The sequence below is a fragment of the Chaetodon auriga genome, chromosome 18 (genome assembly GCF_051107435.1).
Source record: "Chaetodon auriga isolate fChaAug3 chromosome 18, fChaAug3.hap1, whole genome shotgun sequence".
Lineage (NCBI taxonomy): Eukaryota > Metazoa > Chordata > Actinopteri > Chaetodontiformes > Chaetodontidae > Chaetodon > Chaetodon auriga.
Genome location: NC_135091.1, coordinates 10,343,819 through 10,365,275, shown reverse-complemented (window position 1 = coordinate 10,365,275; position 21,457 = coordinate 10,343,819). Strand labels below are relative to the sequence as shown.

Genomic DNA, 21,457 nt, shown 5'->3' with positions numbered 1-21,457 from the left:
TGAGGCGATTACCATCTTTGGCCACGAGCTGATTTCTTGACTTTTTCTGGATCTTCTTTTGCACAATTTGTGGTGATGCTTCTGGGTCAAAGCAAAGGAAAACATGCTTTAACCACAAGTATTTCCAATGAGGCGCTGCCTTTTGTTTTCTAAACCTCATTTTTGAATCTTTGGAGTATTTTTGAAAGTTTTTTGTGGACATTTTTGGGAGTCATAATTCCCGTTTTTGCAAGCTGCCGGTGTGTCTGCCAGACGCCTGGCTGACAATCATGCAAGGTTTTTAATAGCATTATGCTGCAATAATTCTGTGGAATATTTGTTCTGGAGTTAAGTCTTGTAATCTAACACTGGGCACAGCCTTCCTTTGTCAGGCAAATCAATGCATGTCAATAGAATCCCCTGAGAGAGGGAGAGGAAGGACAAAAACAGTAGGAGGAGAGAGAGGAGGAGACAGAGAGGGGATTGGGTCCCCCGTGGGTTGCAAAAACCTCCAAACCTTCGCAGAAAGAGAGGGGGAGGCCTATTGAGAGTTTGGGAGGAACGGGGGAGGTCCCCCCCACACACACACATCCATAACAGTCACCCCTCCATCCCACCACCTCAAGTGCTCGTCCAGAGAGAGAGAGGGTCGTGCAAGAAGGAGGAGGAGTTGGGGGCTTTGGTCCTGGGTAGAGCAGAGGAGGGTGGGCGTTGGGGGGTGGGGGGGTTAGGTCTTAGCCGGGGATGATCACATACGTGCACTGCCTATCCTCGGAGCCGGTGGTCAGCTGCTGGCACAGGGCCTGCTATGAGGATCCCCCTGGCGAGAAGCGAACTCTGTGCTCCTTCCAGTCCGCCAAGAAGATGGGGAACAGCCTTGAACCCCAGGCCTTCCCCAGCCCCAGGCCCGCCAGGCCAGAGGGCTGCCTGCGCAAACGTCTGCTTTCAGTGTCAAAGGTCCATCAGAGGCCGGACTCTCTCTGGACACCCAAACCGCTGCTTGGACCAGTTTCCAAAAGCTCACCGGGAAAACCACAAACCTTCCAGGATGGCAAAGGTACAGACTAGAGAGCAGAACATAGATTATTTACTGTCATGGAGTTTGCTAACTTGAAGTTGACAGCCAGAGATTTGAAGCGGCAGTGTGTCTAATTGCACCTCTATACTCCTGTTGTCAAGATTTGGCTGTAGCTCTGTTCCCTCTCTTTTTAACTGATGATCATGGGGGTTCCAGCCTTCAGCTTTAGAGCTGGACTACCCAGGTAGCAGTCTCCATGAGCCTCTTAGTAACACTTAGCAGACTTAAAATTGATTGTTGTATTTGTCTTGACTGGGAAATAGGCTCCTGCTTCAAAGTGAACTTCAGTCACCTAAACTGTTTGTGGGTGTTAATTACACGCTGTATGTCACGACACATGCGGCGGAAGCTTTCCCCAAGCAGGGCTTTGTCTCTTCTTATTAGGTGATTTCCGTCCCCGTGTAGCTGAGTGATCTGTGCCGTCTGTCTTTGTGTGTGTAAGTGTGCACCCTTGCATGTGTGTATATGTGTGTAATGCTGGGCGTCCCGTGCAGCATGACTGCAGATTGTGGCTTTGTGACCTTGCAGACCTTTGGCCTTTGGTGTGGTGGCAGGGGTTCTCCAGGATGACCCCCAGAGAAAGGCTTTCATGAACACTGTCACTAATGCTTAAATGTGTGACCTGCCATAGAGCACATTAGATATTGTCTGTGACGTGTTTGCTGTGTTACATTCGCTTCAGGATAATATCATTTCTACTTTATCATATGCATATTTAGTGACTTTCCTGCTGTGTGTGGACATGTGTTCGAGCATGCATTTATTCACTCATGCACATATCGTCTGCATGTTTGTCTTAATGAATGTATGCCTATGATGCATGCTTGCATCCACACCATGCTTCACTCTCTTTGGGGACAGTAGGGCATCTCCCCAGGGTGCTCACCCCTGGGAACAAGACACAATAGCTAGCAGCTGGAGGTGATGGGCCAGGCCTGCATGGAAGTGTAACAGAGCTGACAGTGCAGGGGTGATGGGGTTGACTGGGTTACGGAGGTGACCCACTTTCACCTCCGCCACTCCATAAAGGAGCCATGAGGGAGATAAGAGAGAGCGCTGAACGATCTGTGACATGATCATTATTTAGTTGGATATGATATAACACTACTTAATAGTGCTTATAATGCCAGTGATCAGCCAAATTGTTGTGACACAGAAATATAGGATAAGAGAGATTAAAAAAAACTTTTATAACTTTTCTCTTTTTGTTGTTATCCCATATGAAGTCTATGCAGCCCCTTTAATAACTGCTTCCTAATGTCTTTCTGCATGTGCATTTATCTCAAACTGCATCACTTATTCCTGTGCGTTTAGCGTAACAATGTGCTGCCAGACGAGTGCGGCCCGTCCTCATGCCTGCTTTGGCTAACACGCCATGACAGCTCAAGATGTCGCCACCATGGGTACAGTATTGTCTGGGCTCTGTAGGTTGAATCAACCTCCCAGTCACTCTGTATTCATGCACCGCTGAGCAGACCCTCAAACACGCTCGTTTTGGAGTTTGGCTAATGCATCCTTTGTGTGTATTTGTCTTCCTCTGTGCATGCCTTGTGTTTTTACACTCTTCCTCTTTCTTACCATAGATTTGAAATAGAAAGACTTGTCTTCTTCCCATCAGCTTCTCCCCCTATCCTCCTCCTATTTTATACCAGTTTAGTGGTGGAGCAGGTGTTGCACCGGATCCCCCATAATCCCTCAGTGGGAAGGCAGGTTCAGCTATCGACCAATCACTGCCAACAGCTCCCAAGGGAAGAGCACCTGAGGGAGGCCAAGCTTGTAGAGTAACTAGATGAGGCCAAATGAAATGGATTGGCTGCGTTTATGGGGGGAAGCACTGCTGAAAATCAGTTAGGATAATATAATTGTGGCGCTGGGACTCAGGAGCGGTTGGCACTCCTCCTCCTTCTTCTCCTCCTCCTCCTTCTCAGCTCTTTTTCATTGTCTTCCCTGAAGTGTTGCATTCGCACAAACATAACCGCATTTCCCTTATTTTCAAGGCAATAAAAACCTGGGCAGGTATAACTTTCATTAGAGCCACCCCACATTAAAAATGCATGCAGTTGTGGTACTGTTGGTAGGATGTTAGATGAAAACTGTCCATGTCATAAAAGAGGAGACACTTCATTCCATTTCTCTATACCTTACTCTCATCCTCAAAAGACTGTGGACAGCAGACAAAAGAAGAAACAAGCTAAAGGTTGCTCATGTTCTCTCTTTATTCCTTCTTTCCCCTCTCTTAAACCAGTCTAATTATTCTAAACCACTGCCCTGGGTTAATGCGACAGATTGGCCACTTAACTAGTCTTGCTGATGGACTGTCAACAAAACCTTACAGGACATTTCATTTTGCTCACCCGTGCAGAAAAACATCCAGTCAAAGCAGCTCTTTCCTCTCATTCTCACATTGTAGCGTTTGAGGTGAAACACCATTCAAAACGCCACAATGAGATTTGTTAGTTAGTTGCCCATTCAGGACTCCCACCTCCACTTACACACACTCAAACATAGATGAGTAAAGACAAGTACACCCTTAGTCCTGAATGTGCATGAACCCCCCCCCCCCAGTAGCAGGTTGGAGGTGGCAGAACAATGGAGTAGAGAGCATGACACACAGCTTAATGAGATGTAGGAAAGACGGGGATTTCTCGCACACACACTCACACACTTTTGGGAATTTGGGGGTCAGGGGTTGCTTGTGGCCATTCGACTGTAAAATGGGTTAAGGCTCTGTTTTCCTTCAAAGCAACTGCCTCAATCTCCCGCTCTCCTCCGTCTCTCTGTCATTGATTAAGTCTTTAAGTGTTTGTGTCTGTGTGAATGTCTTTTTTTTTTTTTTTTTAATGCCATTCATCAGCTCTGAATTTAAAAGCTACATCAGTCCAATCCGTATCGTCTCAGTCCACATGTTTTCAGACATTCATTCAGTTAGGAGATAAAGGAGGTGAAGGGTGATCAGTGGCTAATAGCTAGCTCTGTGTCTAACAGATGGAGACCTCTCAGCTTGTTAAGGGCCTAATAGGTAATGGCTGGCTAGTGATTGGCTAAACAGGTGCTCCTCCATCATGTGTGACCAACAGCTAATGAAGTCATCACTGACAAATATTGGGAGGTAATTGAGTTTTGTGGGGTTCTGTCTGTGTGTTGGTGTCTTTGTGTTTCCATAGATCTTTGGTGCTTTTTTCATTCATGTTTTAATCTTTGCTGCTTCGTTGTCATTGCTGTGCAGTACGTTGCACTCTTTTCGTTGTGCTGGCCTGCTTAATTGATTAAACGTTTTGCCTGAAAAATGTCAGAAAACGCTCATTATTATTTCCCATATCCCAACATCCAAAACCCAAATGTGTTCAATTTAGTCTCCTCGCGTTTTAGAGGCTAAATCCTCAGAATGTTTGGCATTTCTGCTTGAAAAATGACAGAAACAATCAGTTGATAAGTGAACTCCCAATTTTGTCATTGAGATCAGAAGCTGGAGCTGAAGCTCGCGTGCATGTGGATTTTCCGTGGAGTCGGTTTTGTCCTTCGGTGTGCGTGTGTCGTTCGCTCGACAAATTATTATTATAGATAATCCAGTCAGATTAATAGGTTGGGTCTGGGGGCTCAGCTGGCTTTTCATTTGGGAGACTGGAAGCGATGGAGGAGGCGAGAGGAGAGGAGTGAGTCAGAGGGAACTGTTTATTCCTGGAGGGATCAGGTGTAAGGAGCCCTCACAGGAGCATGTGTGTACAATTGAGTTTTACTCAATGGGTTGATTATCACATCAGGACATAACAGCCAGATAATCACTAGACTCTGCAGAGACATTTATCCCTCCATTGAACAAATGGGTCAAACACAGAGCTTTGAAACAGAGGATACTAACGTGCAAGAATAAAACTGTACATTGTTCTTCTCTTTTCTTTCATGCCAGATTTTCCTTTTATTTTCAATCCTCGATTCTTTTTGCACATCTTTCTTTCTTTCTCCCTTCACGCACTCGGTGAACTTTTACTGTAGTATGTTCACTGTGCGGTTCCAGCCCTGCTGCCTGCTCCCTGTTGGCAAAGGGAGCCTCCTGGAGGTTGGGTCAATGCATTGCACCATATGGCAAACACCTGGTGAAGGGCACTTGATGAAAACATCATAGCTGACACTGTTGAGTCGAAATAAGGACAGGATTTCATGGTTTGCATGTATGCATGTGTGAGTAATACAGGGGCGTTTGTGTGCGTAGTTACAGAGGTGAAATGTCACCTTTAGGGTTCAAATGGATCAGTCAATTGGGTGATTCTATTTATGATTGATGGTGAGGAATGCTTAGGTGTGTACATGCAGTCAACTCACAAACAACTGTCTCCCCCCTTTAGCAACACAAAGGTCATGATTTATGCCCACAGATGCATAAAGAAGAAGTCATGATGAGCTAATACTCATCTACACTGGAAAACAACAGTCATAATGACAGCAGACAGAAAACAAATGCAGTTTCGAGACTTAATCTGGCCTGTGTTTGCTCGAGCAGCAGCTTTTGCCCTCCTCTTTAGCCTCAGTCGGTTCAACAGTGGTCTTGTTGTTAGTAATTGAAAAAGCCATAGTGCAGGATAAGTGCGTTTAAGCACTCAGTGGCTGCGCCAGCCTCAGTCACAGCCCATTTCTTTAATGAGCATTGCCATTAGAGCAAGCTTTTTTTCCACCTCATGCTGCTTCCAGTCTGGTCCTCTGAGGTTTCTGGCCCTGTTTGCCCTACTGACCAGTCTGCTCTCTGTCTGCACACATGGTTACATTCCTGACTTCTGCTGCATGGTTCACAAGAAGTGCACGAAAGTAATTCTCCTTTGACGTGAGGAAAATGACATGAACATCTGAAAGGAATGACTGAAAGGGTGTACAGCAAACCAGTGGCATCACAGAAGAGGTTATTGGTGAATGTAGAGAAAAATCACTTTTTTTGACAATTGATTAATTTCTTAAGTCATTTTTAAGCATAATTCTCAAATGTAAAGATTTACTGCTTCTATTTGTTTCGCAGAACATCATTGTGAAGTCTTTATCTTTGAGTTTTGACTATTGGTTTGACAAAGCAAGCAAATAGAAGACGCCACTTTGGGCTCTGAGGAATTTAGATTTTGCACTTTTCACCATTTTCTAACATCTTACACACTAAAACAATGTATCAAATTTTTGCTGAAGTTGAAAAAAATGTTCCTATTATTTTTGATCAATTCAAGAAATATGAATATTTCAAGTTCTTTATTACAGCCATATCTTACAAGCTGCGACTGTACATCACTATATTCTTAACTTTCACTCGTGCCATGTAGCTCAGTACTTAACTGTGTTTGCATGAATGTAGAAATCAAAAAGAAAACAAAAGTAAACAAACTGATAAGTAAAACAAAATGTAAGTAAAACAAACTTATTCAGTTTATGACATACCATTTAAAAATATGAAATACTCATAACCACAAAAGAATAATGTCATTGCTCTGCTCAGGACACTTTGTTCCACCATCTAAGCCATCTAATCTTTTATCACTGTAACTCTCATCAGCCACAGACCCCCCTCATTACTCCACCATGCCTCCCACCACCAGTCTCCCTCTTTCTGCCTTCTCCTCAGCTCCAGGTCCCCTTTATGTCCCAATCAGCTGGAGGTTCCATTAAGCCTCAGAAAGCAAAGCCAAGCTTCTGAAAAGCTCATGTCCCCCCATAGAGACTGATTGTAAAAGGGGAGAGAAGCGAGGGAGGGGGGGAGAAAGTGATTTTAAGAGCTTCTTTAAATCTGTCTCGTTAATGAGTTGTCCTCACCATGGAAACGTCTCTTTTTCGAGGGTTTTCCACTCCACATGCATAGATGGATTAGGGTTAAAGATAGAAAAAGAGGGAAAAACGGAGAGAAAGGGAAGCTACGGGCATTTTCTTTGCTTGTAAAACCACAGTGGAGGGCAGACAGGTGACAGTTTTACTCTAATTTTCTCTGTTTAAAGCAGAGGCTACATTCCTCGACTGTCGTTAACCTTTTTCCAGGAGCTGTGCAGGATGACATTGGGAAACCGATTACATTTGTGTCAGTTGTTGCGAATTACCACCACAAGGTGGCACTACAATACAGACAAGCAGAGGGACTAATTCTGTGGATGACACTGCAGTGCTTTTAGCCTTTAGTTTCAAAGTTGAACATCTGAGAATCATCAATTTTAACCAGTATAGAAATGACTTTACAGCACACACACACACACTCACACACACACACACAAACACGTTGGTGTGTGAGACTTAACTGATCAGATCATGGTAATTACATCATATAATTACTTTCCCATGGATTAATTGGCCATCAGACAGAACACAACCATTTATCCACACCAAAAAGAGACACATGAGGTGTCACAAGGAATTTAATTTGGAATAATGGCGGTCTTAAATTTTGGGAGCATTTGATCAGGGAGCCCGTCTCGTTTCCCTCAGGGCCCATTAGGAGGGCACACTCATTGAATCCAAGAGAGGTCCGCTCTCTATTAATGCCTCCATTCCTCCATTATTGCTCAGCTGGGACAGAAGGGGGAGGGACGGAGAGATAGACGGGCAGAGGGAAGGGGAGGCGAAGGGGTGGCTTATTAAAGAAGGAGGTGGGGGAGAAAGAGAGGGAGGGGAGGGATGGAGTGGATTTTGGCGTCCTGTCTTTTTTTTCCCCAGACAACATAGGATTATCAGTGGAGGAGCCCAGGCTTAACACACGCAAGCGTGCACACACATACACACTTCTGCAAAACGCCTCCCCGAGTGTGTTCGAGATGAAATGATGAAAAGATGAAACCACCGCGCACAGCGTCTCAGTGTGTGTATGCATACATATGTGTGTTTTACAGATGATACTGATCCACATCATCCCATGAGCACTAAGCCTGTCCTGAGACATATTTAACTCTTTACTCTGGGATTACAACTCGAACACTACTGCAGCGCTGCATTACTACAGCGTGACATCCACGTATAGTACTACAAAGGATAGGGACAAAACCGTATTTGGGAAAATGTACACATTTGTTCTGAGGATTGTTTCCAGTGTTTGCAAGCACTACAGATACAGCAAAGGGTGTTCTGCAGCTGACCATGACCTCTAACCTCCCTCAGTATATCACATGATGATGATGATGATGATTGCTATAGTGTTCTTCCTATCAGTCTCGTAAACAATGTGTCAGTGGCATACAGAATTTATGACTCCGTGGAAATGGTTAGTCTAAAGTCTGGTGCTGTTGTCAGGGCAAAATAATATAACATATTTGTCATGGGTTTTTAAGCTTTTTGTATTCATATCATATCAAAATTTAGTCAAAGTGTTCACGCCTTGTGAAAGCAATTTGGACTCTGTAAAGCAAACCAGCTAACAGAGAGGAGATGGAAATTGGATCAATATTAGAGGCCTGATGAACCAAATCCAGTCACGCAGTGTAAATGTGTTGGTAAATAACAGTAATCAATGCCAGCCACCAGAACTCGCATCCGACTTCAAATCTAACCTCCCGATTGAGCTCCTGCCTCGAGGCTGATCGTCTTGCTCACTTCCTAAATTTATCATCATTGGTCGGTTGGTTGTATTTCTGATCGTTGATTGGGTGGTTTAGTGTTGCAGCTCCCCCCTCCTCTCCCCGAATGACCTACTGTTGCTGATGAGAAGTGAGGTGCAATGTGGGAAGTGGGTTAAATTGCATAGTGTCAATTTTGCTCCAGTGGTGGAGGAACTGTAAATAAACGCACACACACATTGTAGTTGATATGGCTGTAACCCAGTTCCCATTGGTATCCCTGTGTCTGCCCGACACACGCACACACACTTGCACACACAATCAGCTTTCCTTGCTGTGATGCAGTCTAGCCCCAGGTGGCTTGTTGCTTTGTGCCCTTGAGCGACTGGAGGCACTTAACCTAAATTAGCTCAGTCTGTCCCTGTGCCTCTGTGTCTAAATCAGACAAGACCCTCTCATCCTGAGCATGAGCTGAGCACGAGGGTCACAGTAACAGCAGTAGCAGCGTTCTGCTTTATACCTGAGCTACTGTGTGCAGCCATGTAAAATAAGGAGTATTTATCACTTCCACTTTCACCCGTGCTGATGTTTCAAGGCGTGGTGTTTTACAGGTGATTGGAAATGAAACTTAGGCTGCCGTTTTCTTGGTAAATCCCTCTTGATTGGAGTGTCAGCTAAATGCATTCGGAGTGAAATATTGACTAATTCATCATATTGTTAAAGCAAATGAAGTCATATTCCAGCTGCTGCCTATTGATTCCTGTCATCGTCCCAGCTTGGACATTATTCACATCACACTTTTAATTAAGCCAGTTGTGAGGTTCACGACATGTGTTGGGCCTGAAAGTCTGGTATTGCAAAAACACACATGCAAAGTGGACACAGTGGACTACCACAAGCACAGCACTCAGCACAGTGTGTCACATCTGTGTGGTTGTGTCAGATTTATGGCATTTTGTGTGTGAAGTTAATTATGAAATTGGATTAATGATGTTGTGCTGCTATGAAGTCGGAGGGAGGAAAGGCATGCACACACACACACACACACACACACACACACACACACCCAGGCCCTTAGGAGAGAAGAGCAGACAGACCTGGTGTTGAAATGTAGGTCAGGAAAGCAGCATGGCAGCAAGCATAATGTGTGTGCTGTATGTGTGTAGGTGCGTGTGCATTATGAATTGTGTGACGTTACATGCTTGTATGCATATTGACTATAGGCACATGCACATATATTGTCTTATAACCTATATGTGCATGTGTGTGTGTATGTGTGTCAGTAGTAGAAACAAAGATACAGAAAGGATATCGGGTACATGGGTGCAGTACTTTGTAACGTGTGATTAGGTTTGTTGTCTAAATGGAGTAGACTGTGGAAACAGCTGCATGCACTCATTCACACATGCACAATAACATGTACACCCATGCATACAAAGCATGTTAGCCATTGCTGTAAGCCGTGTGAATGCACAGGACCAGTGAGACACACAAGCACACTAGACCTTGTGGTTATTGATGTGGCTGGTCCTCAGAGGGTCCACTGGAGAATGAGAAGGACCAGGAGTCGATACGAGTGGAGACACTTTGGCTGGATGGTAATGGCTCTTAATGTAGTCTGGGGGCTGCTAGGGATCCATCTTTATGTTACACCACCAGTGGCTGGATGGAGATTGCCACTGGGAAATGATTTTGTGATAGCATGTCACACATGTATTACACCTGCAGAGTCTGAATTCAGAACAGGAATAACTTTGTTGAATAATTGAATGCTAAGAATTGATTTTAAGTCAAGGTCAGCTCTGAATGACTTCACCTGTCTGCTGTCCAGCAGCAGCAGCTACGACACAGTGCAATCATGGCACGTCATACATGAAGACAAGGGATTGATTTTTGACCAGAATTAGTAACAAAAGTCAAATAGTCTCAAACAAAAAAGTTCACGTCGTTGACCAAAGTGCTGGAACAACTGGCCACCATTGCCATCCATAGAGCCATGTTACTCGTTGTCCTGCCAACTTCAGGGGCGGTGACAGACCAGTGGGGTTAAATTGCATTAGATTTAAAACTCTCTTGCTGGGGGGGTCGGTGGACGGTTAGCTACAAATCCATCCTGACGGGGGACATAAAACTCTTCAAGTTAGCAACAAAACTGCCACCCTGAAGGCACCAAAAGTTCAGGCGTACAAATCAGTTTGCTCGTAAAATAACAGCATTTTAATTCCCTGCTCAACTTACATCTTAAGAGTGACCCACCTTTTATTGTGCTCAAGCTAACATTGGGCCATAAAGGTTTGGTTGTTAAATGAATGTATAGGAAGGACTTATTTAACTGTTTGCCTCCTTGTCAGTTTGTGCTCTTCCAGCTATCTTTGTTTTTAGGTTTTTCTTAACTGGATCTTGTTTAGCTCCTGTGCTGAGACATGAAGTGTTGCACACCAGTGTTTCTCAGTACACATTAGACTCTAAGGCCGTGGACTTGTCTGTCCCCGGCTCAAATAGAGGTACATATATCCGCTATCTGTCCTCTCTGTCTTTCTTCCTCTTTCATCCTGGTTTGAATTTCAAAGGGGGTCAGCAAGGAGCGCACGGGTCAGACGCCAGCGGAGGGAAAATTAGGCATGACCGCCAAGCCTGCTGGGCCTTTGTGTATGTTTGTGTGTGTAATATGTGTTTTTATTGAGTCTCTACCTATGGATGTGTTGTATGCAAACTCCATCTATCTCTCTCTTCTCGCTTCGTCTGTTTCCATGCCCCCCACCCCAGACTTTTCTCTCCCATCTGCCGTTACCTACTCTCTCTCTCTCTCGTTTCTTTTGTCCCTCTAAATGCTGCCTTCTCTATCCTGCCTCGCATCACTACTCTGCAAAACGGCTCTGCTTCGACCACATCAAACAATCTTTCAACATTTTGTGGATGCAAGCTTTGCTTCTCTTTCTTCACGTCCTTCTCTGAAAGTCTTTGTGCAAAGTTTTGCTGTCGATACCATCTCCATTTTTTCCCTCCCACATTAGTATTGTGCTTCCCTTTTCAAAGATGTTTCTCCGATGCGCACACACGTCAAGCTGTGTGAGAACAGCTACATGCTGTTTGAACAGAAAACAACAAATACACCTGTGTCACCACATCAAGGCTAGGATATGCACATACAGATGCCTGTGAAACAGACAGCACACAAGGATCAGAGGCTGATTATGTTAGTGATGCTGTGTGCATGCTCATGGCGTAGTTTGCGGGGTGTCACACGGACTTGGTGGGTTTTCTCATGGATCACAAAGGAGGAGCAGCCTATAGAGGGAGGCCCCACTGCCTTTCATTGAGAAGAATAACCGAGCGAACACACAGACACACACGCAAAATGCAGCGGTTTTCATTGCTAACTTGAATTCCTGTACAATCTCCCCAATTTATGCTGTGCTTGGGTATAAAATGGACACACACTGTGAGCTTTGACTGAAAGTATTGTACCTTTCTAAATCCCCACTGCACTCGCACAAAATCTCTCACCAAAATGACATGTTGTTTGTCACTGTCATAGACTGAAGTACATTTGTCCCCCACCATATTCTGCATGTAATCATGCAAATGTACTACTGATGGGCACATTCAAACCCCCCAAAACAAAAGCCTTGTGGCCACTGACTTTCTGATGGTAAACAGATGGGTTTGCTGTCTTCAATAGCAACAGTCAGTCAAATTGAGTCGGAGAATACATGTTGTGTTCTTGGGTGATCTGTGTGTTTGTGCACATGGTCATTATTGTCATCGTGGGATGTAAGATTATCTGTGTGAATGTATAGATTGTGTGTGTGTGTGTGTGTGTGTGTGTGTGTGTGTGTGTGTGTGTGTAAGTGAGTGATGGAATCCCAGCTGCTTCAATAGAGTAGGTCAGACGGAAAGACCAGAAGAGGGGTGAGGGGAGGAGGGATGGGGTTTGTCGTTACCCAGTAACCTCTGTCTGCTAAACAGACAGAAGTGCAACAGAAGATAGAGAGAGAGAGACAGACGGGCTGAGAGAGAGACAGCAAGAGTTTGGTGTCAGAGGGAGGTCATTCAGCAAGTGCTGGAGCTTTGGGAACTTAATGTGTGTGCGTGATGTGCGGGAACTTCACCCCATGCTAAAATCATTAGTGGCAGAAAATCGGTTATTAGAGCTTGTTTTCTCAGGCTAGTCTCTCCATCACTTTGGTTTCTGTGTGCGTGTGCGTGTGTGTGTGTGTGTGTGTGTGTGTGTGTGTGTGTGTGTGTGTGTGCGTGTGCGTGCACGTTATGTATGAGAGTTGTGTTTATTCAGGATTGAGTTTGAAGTTTCACTTTGCTTTACTGCCTTTTTATGAGCACTATAGAGAGCTGTCTCTATCTTATCGCTGTTTCGATGTACTTCTTCATGACCTGTATTTAAGGTTTATCAGCATCATCAAAACATTACTGTATTATAATGCTCTTATCCTACACTGATGTCATTTAGTAAAGCTGCTTTAGTGTGAAACAGCAATAATGATACAGTTTGTAGAGGAGATCTTTCATTGAACTATGCTGTATGATCATCATGTTGAACTGCAGCCTCCCCTCTCTGCCCCTCACTCTTTCCTGATAGATTATTCATGCCTTGTACTCTATCTCAGAGAGCACCAAAGCGATTGGGTTCCCATTGACCCCTGGTGCTGCGCTTTCATTCACAGAGATGTAGGGATGAAAGAAAGGGGGAAGGGATGAGAGAGCGAGTGTGTTGCTCTTCATGCTGTAAATTATAGATTTTCATTCACAGAAAAAGAGAGATGGGGGAAATGAAAGAGAAACATGATGTAGGGTATTTATTCATTTTTCAGGGTTTTTTGGTGCATTTCCTGTTTCAGCCATGCAAGTCCAAACGATGTAGTTTCTAATAGTTTTCAATAATTCATGCATTTTTGTAGTCACATGAAATGTAAATATGATGGTTCTTTGTCATAATTTTGGAGGAAATGTTTTATTAATTTGATATTTATTTGACTCAAAATGCTCATACTGCACAGGTACAGTCAGGAAGTTGGCGCCTTGCTAAAGAGCGTCTCACCCTTAAAGGTTAACAGAAGGAGTTTTGTTCACTTAACTAAAGGTCGTGGATTAAAACCAGTGACAAGCCTGCATCTGTTTACATCCATTCACATGAGTGCAAAGTGCATGCGTTCATGTGTGAAGCGAATACTTAGCCCCATTTCCACCCGTCATGATTTCTTGCTTATCTCCACCTCCCAGGTTTCCTACCTATTGAGGGGAAGGTGTGCAAGGTCAGAGCCTGAACAGGAGAACACAAGAAAAGGAAGATAGAGGGGGGGTAGAGGGGAGAGTAAAATCAATACAGCCTTGATTACATTAGCAGTCATGAAAGCGTTCATGTCTAAAATAAAGACAGGAGAAGACGAGAAAAGGAAATTGGGGTTGGAGAGAGGAGGAGGAAAGAGAGGGAGAGAGATTTGACATTAGCGGATCAGATAGAGTTGAGGGGTTTTAGGGGGTCAGCTTAGCTATCCCTTCTTAAGTCCAATTAGAAAAATAAAAGCTGAGACCTGTCAGATGAAGGGGAGGTGTGTGTGTGTGTGTGTGTGTATGTGTGTGTGTAGATGTAAGATTCAGGCACTTTGGGAACGGATGTTTGATAGACTATGATATTGATCGAGAGAGGGAGGTGTGAGTGTTCAGGGGATTTATTGGATGCTAGAAGTAGGTTAAATTAATCAGTTTGGGATAAAAGAAGTAAAAAAAAAAGGGGTGTGTATTTTGGAGAGTTTGTGTAGTTGTTGTAGCCTCTGCCAGGTTGTTGTTGAGATCCAAATGAGATGTGAAATCCGAAGGGAGACAAAGAAAGCAAGAGAGCAATGACATGGAGCAACATCAATCTCTCTCCTTTATTATCACTCCGCCACATTCAGCCCTGAGTCTTAATAACTTCTGGTGCAACAAGACTTGTTAATTATTCACGCCCCTCTTCCCCACGTTTCCTCGTTCTTACCCTGACGGTCACCACCTTTTCTCGTGTACATGCCGCTGGTTGTCGAACAAGAAGAGATAATCACTGCCTTGCCACGGGCTCTAATACTAATGAACACGAGTCGAGATTTAGTGTTTGAATGCTAACAACTGCTTGATAGTGTCGTCGGTTTTATCACTAAATAAAATGATCAGATGGCTGCAAAACCTCACATTTTAAGCCAGTTGTAATTACCTCAAGGAGGAGTTAAAGAATACAGTGTCATGAATCTCTATCAATGGGTATTTTTTACTATTTTTTTAGACTAGAGATAGAGAATAGTCATTAATTTCAAATCCTAGAATAGTTTCTAATATGTGTTTTTAAGGATTAAGACTAGGTAATCAACAGGAAGGAAAAAGAAACATATTGCCTCAGCTTCTGTAATCAGGATGCAGCCTATTAATTTCATAACCAAAGGCTAATATGAGTAGGATTGCTTGTTAATCGTGTTCATAGTAATCCCTGATGTTTGTCATGCTGAATAAGATCTTCCTCTGAGGTCCAAGCTTCACCCACTGAGTCCTTCACGCTTCCTTCATATGGTGCTTCGAGTATGAACAGATGAAAGATTGATATTGTTTGGGCTGGGGTGTACGGGGTGTGTTGGTGGGGGGGTACTTCCATTCTTCACTGGGAGTGAGTGGAAGGATGTGTGGACGTATGGCTGAATGGATAGATCGCCCTAATCCTAATGGTGGCCTAGATTAGAAGCCCTCCTTCAGCGGATAGAGCTGTTGACCTGTCTGTCACAGTGTGCGCGTATATGTGTGTGTGAGTGTGTGTGTGCGTGTTGACACTGTCCTGAGAACAATAGGCTGTTTAATGAGTGCTGCTTGGGCTCGCGTCTGCATAAATGATCCTAATACTGTACGCGTGCCAAACAGTACGAGACACAAGCCAAACGGAGGCTACAGACAGAGCGGGTGGACTCGCAGAGAAAGACTTTCATCCCACTGTGAATCTAAATGAGTTCCTTCTTGCTTCTAACCTGGGTTGAAAGTAGTTATTTTCATTTGTGATTAGTCTGTCAATAGTTGTTTTTGATTTATCAAACTGTTTAGTTTATAGAATGTCAAAAGATAGCGAGGAGACTTGCCAATCACGGTTCCTAAAAGCCTTTATATTGTTCATTTTGTGCAACCAACTGTCCAAAAACCAAAGATATTGGGTTTACCAGTATGTTTGGCATATTTGCTTCATACACTAATTGATTAATTAGCTTTTTTTTTCAGGTGTAGTTTCAAGTCCTCCTGACACTGCTCAGCTTCGACATGGTCAACACTGGTTTCTCTAATTATTGATCATGGTCAGATATGGTTTATATGAAGTTCGTATTGCACGATTATTGTAACCCTATAATAGGTGTTGGCGGTGCCTTGCAGGCCTTTCGACCATGAATTTCAGTCTGAAACAGAAGTTGAGACCTCTGTGTAGCAGATTTGTACACTGTCTCATATAAACGTACATTTGATCCGATATACACGTGGGAGCTGACGGTAAGTTATTAACCCGTTGCAGCAGTATTTTATGAAAAGGTCAAACACAGGTTGAACTTTCAAAGAAGAAAATGACATTTACAGAGACGTATTACCTACATTTAGAGATCCACAACACTTAACAACATACAGTAGACTGATGTTAGTAAACAAACATACACACCAACAAATCCAAACGCACTTCAGTCAGGCTGAAAGGGTCAAATGACCAAGGTCTAGGGGGGAGGAGGGGGAGGGATGAGAGGGAGAACCTTTTTACCCACAAATTCAAGGATCATTTGCAGTCCCATTCAAGCTCTTGTTGCAGCCCCCTCCCTCACCGCCACACACCCCCTCCCTCCCCTCTTCAACCATTTGTGCTGAAAAGAAATACGCTCGCAGAAGGAGGGGCAGCCCTACCCTTCTGGGTGTGTGTGTGTGTGTGTGTGTGTGTGGAGGTACGCCTTTGCATGGGTGGGTGCCAGAGTGTGTGTGTGATAGATTGTGAGCGGATTGGACAATGGGAGGATTGTATGTGATCTATATTAATGTGGCACAGATTCAGTGGCCATGTGCGCACACAGCAGGCTGGGTATGATCAGACAGGGGAAGAGAGGCTGATGGAAAACATCCAGAGAGAAGAAAACAAGGAGATTTATAGAGAGAAAATGAGCAAAGTGTCATTTTTTTTCCTGGTTTTAGACACTTTAGGTAGCTTAAAACAAGGACAGAATCTGTGTTGTCCTTTTAAATACTGGAGTTAAGTACAAAATGAGATTAAAACAGAATATTTATTGTATCTGCTGATGTGTTTCCTGTTTGCGTTACACTTCACATGCAGGTGGAGGCTGCACCCTCCTGAGAACACCTCGTAAAAAGCTCAGTGTGTGTTTTGTAAGGATGTGCAAGGTTTTCCTGTGGAGGTGGCTGATAGTTTAATTAGGTGCATAAATATTCCCCAGATGAGTCGCTTGTGGCGGTGAAAGCGGCAACGCGCTGATTACTTTTCGCAAGAGCAGAGCAGAAAGTAAGGAGAAAAGAAGGAGAGGGCGATCAAACGAAATGAGAATCGTCCTTCACGGCAAAATAGCACGAGTGTGGCTGTTCGCTCTAATAAAGCATGTTTAACTTTCAGCTGTATTCTGAGTCCCGCAAAGGAAAGAAGAAAGAGTGAGGAGAGAGAGAACGACTGATGATGGGAAATAAAGGGAGAGGCAGCCAGAACTCCTTGGTAACCAAAGCACAGAGGAACAGAGGGGCCGGTCCTACACCCCTCCTGCTGTGTGTGTGTGTGTGTGTGTGTGTGTGTGTGTGTGTGTCTCCGAGGACTGGACTGCCTGAGGGAGGAGTGGCGGTGGTGGTGATGGGGGGAGTGGTGGACCGGGTGTGTGTGTTTAGAGAGAGAGAGATAGGAGTAGAGGCTCATTGTCAGCATAGTAGACACACACACACACACACACACTCACTGTTAGCCAAGCTGCCGTGTAGTGACAATGTGAGTGAAGGAGAACGAACGCCAGCAGTTTTTCTTCCCGTCCTCTCTCTTTTATTCCCTGGATTTCTGTTTTTTCTTTGGTGCCATAGAAGGGCAATTTTTTTAAAGAGAGGCACACACACTCAACTGGAATAATGGTGTTTATCGGGACCTCGTTAAAATCTGTGATTAAATACTTCAAAAGGAAGGGTAAGATGTGTTTGTTTCTGTTCTGTATCGATTGCTAATGTGTCATATGAGGAGTTTTGATGTGAAAAACTAGAATAAATGAACAGCTTTTAATTAGAAATGTCACTGTTTTACATCATTTTGACAGGACATGTGAGTGTCTGTTCCAGCAGCTTCCCATTTGTTTCAGCTAATTTAAAAAGCCATTTTTAAGTCACTTCATTGAAGCTTTTCTGTATCAAAAGTGGACATACGCCAGCTTTAGAGATTTGTGTATCATTTCATTACAACTACCGGTTTCCTGTGGGCACGTCGCTTCGCTGCCGTCTCTGCTGAGCCCACAGTCAACCCTCTGTTGCACCCTGTTACCAGGTAACCGCCGGGCCAAGACTTCACAGAGGCGACAGCTATTAGCACTAAATGACCCAACAGTGTTTGGAAAGGTGGCAGCTGGAAGCACTTACAATCACAGCTACTCTATTAGAAATAGTTGGACCTTTTTCCTTCTTGGACAACTTTGAAGTGTTTTAGTGTTTTTTTTAATGTTTATTTAGTTCTGTTTCAGCTGATTTGAGCTTGATATTAAAGGAAACCATGCTGGGTCTATATGTCCTGCATCTACAGTAGGTTGTGGTTAGGAGGATTAGTTAATACTCTTATTATTTTATCAGTGGCTGTATATTAAGCATGTGAGGATATTTGACAAAGACCTGGTTCATGCAGGGCAAGCCGCTTGTGTTGGCTCTAATCTCAGGTGTATTTATAGCATGCGTGTGTGTGTGTGTAGGGGTGTGTTTTGCAGTCAAGGCTCAGGTGATATTGTTAATCATTAGCTCAGCGTTTTTGTACTTCTCACATCTTAACTTGCCGTCTTGCACATACCTGCACTTTGCTCCTGGCAGTCCAGGGGACAGTGAGCTCCACACCGAGGAAGGCTCACATCCTCAGCTTCCTCACGATATCAAGAGTGCACAAACTTTTTAGACAAAGAAAGAGGAAGAAGTGGAATTGCAGTTCATTTGGGTCTAAGGTTAAAGACTACTACTAAAAATTTGACTGTTAAATGAATATTTTTAGGTTTTACATTATCAAGAGGACCTTTAAAGAGGCATATTCCCTAAAACCCTGATGTTTGTCATGCTAGATAGATAGATAGATAGATACTTTATTCATCCCTTATATTGCAAAAATTGACCTGACCCAAGCCTTATGAAACACAGTTTGTATTTTGCACACAAGTCAATGCTTTATTGGCTAGTAAATGATCAGGGACCCAGTTTGGGATTAACAGAGATACTGTCAATACGTTTTGATCACTGTTATTGATTCATAGCAGCTTATAACTCTGATGTGTGTGTGCGTGTAGAGATGGCATTTTCCGGGGATTACAGTATGCAGCCTTTAGCTCTGATGCACCATGCAGCCTGTTTGTGTCTTTCAGAGTTTTCAGTAGCCTGTTTGCTCTCAGTCTGTGTTTGTTAATGTGTGCAGGGAGAGCTGGGATGTCAATGGACAGAGGGATTAGTAGACTTCTGAAAGACTTTCGCGCCACAGTCCGGTGTGTGTGTGTGTGTGTGTGTGTGTGTGTGTGTGTGTGTGTGTGTGTGTGTGTGTGTGTGTGTGTGTGTGTGTGTGTGTGTGTGTGTGTGTGTGTGTGAGAGACTGTGGGTGTGTGTGTGTGTGAGACTGTGGGTGTGTGTGTTGAGGGGCTAAAGGGTATTGTGGCACTGAAAGGGCTGATGTGGAGACTGATGCAGAGGGACAATACAGGCTTTGTGTCCATAGACCCCATGTCCTTGGTCTCCTATAGCCTGGCCGAGGTCTATTCAAACCCCATGGTCAGAAAGGGGGGTGGGGGAGGGCTACCTGTGCGGATTGTCTGTGGGACAGCAAGAAATTTAGAAACGGATTTCAGTAAGAAATGGAGCATGTGAAAACCCTTATTTAGCCAGGCAGGCTGATTTAAGGATGTCGTCATACACCGCTGGGCCATCGCTGCCTTGCCCATGGGTGGGTGGCACTGTGAGATCCAAACCAACCTCTACTCTGTTTTTCTAAACTCGACATTTCAAGCTTCCACTGAGCTGTGTGTGAGCGTTTTGTGATAACTGTGTGTGTGTGTGTGTGTGTGTGTGTGTGTGTGTGTGTTTTGGCCTCATGCGACTCTCCAGTCCAGACTTGTGGTCAGAGGAGTTTTGCCTCGTGATGTATTTGATCAATTGTTCTGACTGATGCAGACAGCATGTGTAACGACACGGGCAGACAATCATAACGACACACTGTTTTCATATATACAATATCTGGCAGTTTGCACCCATCACACACCCTTATATAATGCTGACGAGCAACAGCCTGCGGGTGTTTTTATTGATCCCCTTAAGGTTTGTGTTGTGGCTGTCCGATATTTGTACTCGTCACTAAGCGTGCTAGAAATGCAAAGGTTTTGGAGGAAGCTGCAAGTGTTGGTGACTGTGTGTGTGGGGACATGGGTAAAACCAGTGATGCCTGTCCTGGAGAAGCAGTTAACAGCTGCTCTGTCCTCAATGAGTTGTAGATACAGACGTTAAGGTGCCATTGGTCAGCAGCAGCTGCAGGACTCGACACACTGGACTGTCCAAAAAACTCTGCTCAACCTTTCTGTACTCATTAGGTTGCAGACCTCTTATGGTCACAAAGTTGGACAGGACACTTAAATAAGTCACCATTGACACCAATCAGAGGTTATCTGTATATCAAAGCAGTTGTCTCACACTTTCTCCAATGACCAATTTGCAGTCCTAGGACCCCACCCTATACTTGTACCTCAGAGTGCGTCTGTCCTCCCCCGACACACACAAACACACTCACTATGCATCCTGCTATGGCTCATTAGCACCTGTGAAAAAGCACTCAAACAAAAGCAGTCCACACACTCCCAGCCCCTTTCCTTTATCCGCCTCCTTCCTCCTGGTTCCTCCAGACATCTCGCTCAGTCCCAGTCAGATGGGCATGTTGTGATAGTCAGGACAGGGACAAACAGATAGCAGTCTTATCTAGCGTGTGCCTTAATGGAGATAGTCCTACATCCACGATCACCGACTTTGGCTTGGATACGCTCTCTTGGTAAGCCTAACTTTTTGGGAAGCCCGTGTGTGTTTGTTGATATTTACATCTCAGTCATTTTGCTGACACATTTATTCAGAGTGGCCTGCAAATGCAGCATGGGAGTGATCCTCAGTTCATGCATCACTGTGAGTAGAAACCATCACTAGTTACAAGGGAACAAGAAAAAGTTCCTTAAAGTCTTGTTAATATTTCTTTGATGATGTCTGACTGGGACGAGTGCTCTTGAAAATGACAAAAAAAACCACAAGTAACCAGGAAAAGGCTTGTTTCTCGTGCTCTAGCTAGACGTTAAGTGAGTGAGGTGCCAGTGTGTGCATATACTGCCTTATTGGTTTTCATAAGTTGTTTTTCGAAGGACCAGTTAGTTTGTTTAAAAGTTATCTATTGTAAGTTCTCAGTAGCCCATTTGAATTTCTGAATTTTCACCAGGTTACTGTTTCCCTCCAACTTACTCTTCATCCCTCCTCCCCCTCCCCTGACTTGTGTGGCCCACTGTGTTCTGTCTCAGATACGTGTCATGTTGTTGGTGTAGAGTCTGACACCTCCATGCAAAGTACCACCTTCCCCTTCCTTTTCTCCACCAAATATAATCAAATCCCCTCAGTAGATGGTACTGCATGCACAGGACATATTCTAGTC

At 44.1% G+C, this 21,457-nt stretch overlaps 1 protein-coding gene across 6 annotated transcripts in view; it reads left to right on the top strand.

Annotated features, from left to right (window-relative positions):
• nhsl1b (NHS-like 1b) overlaps positions 1-21,457 on the top strand; it is a 97,711-nt gene that overhangs the window by 55,025 nt on the left and 21,229 nt on the right. For 3 of the 6 annotated variants that reach the window (XM_076756243.1, XM_076756239.1, XM_076756238.1), the window contains exon 1: positions 17,506-17,734. The exons of the other annotated variants lie outside the window; for them this stretch is intronic. In XM_076756243.1, the coding sequence (XP_076612358.1) occupies positions 17,680-17,734 (55 nt within the window). In that variant the 5' untranslated portion in view covers positions 17,506-17,679. Of the gene's footprint in view, positions 1-17,505; positions 17,735-21,457 lie in introns of those variants that run through there. 6 annotated transcript variants of the gene reach the window in all.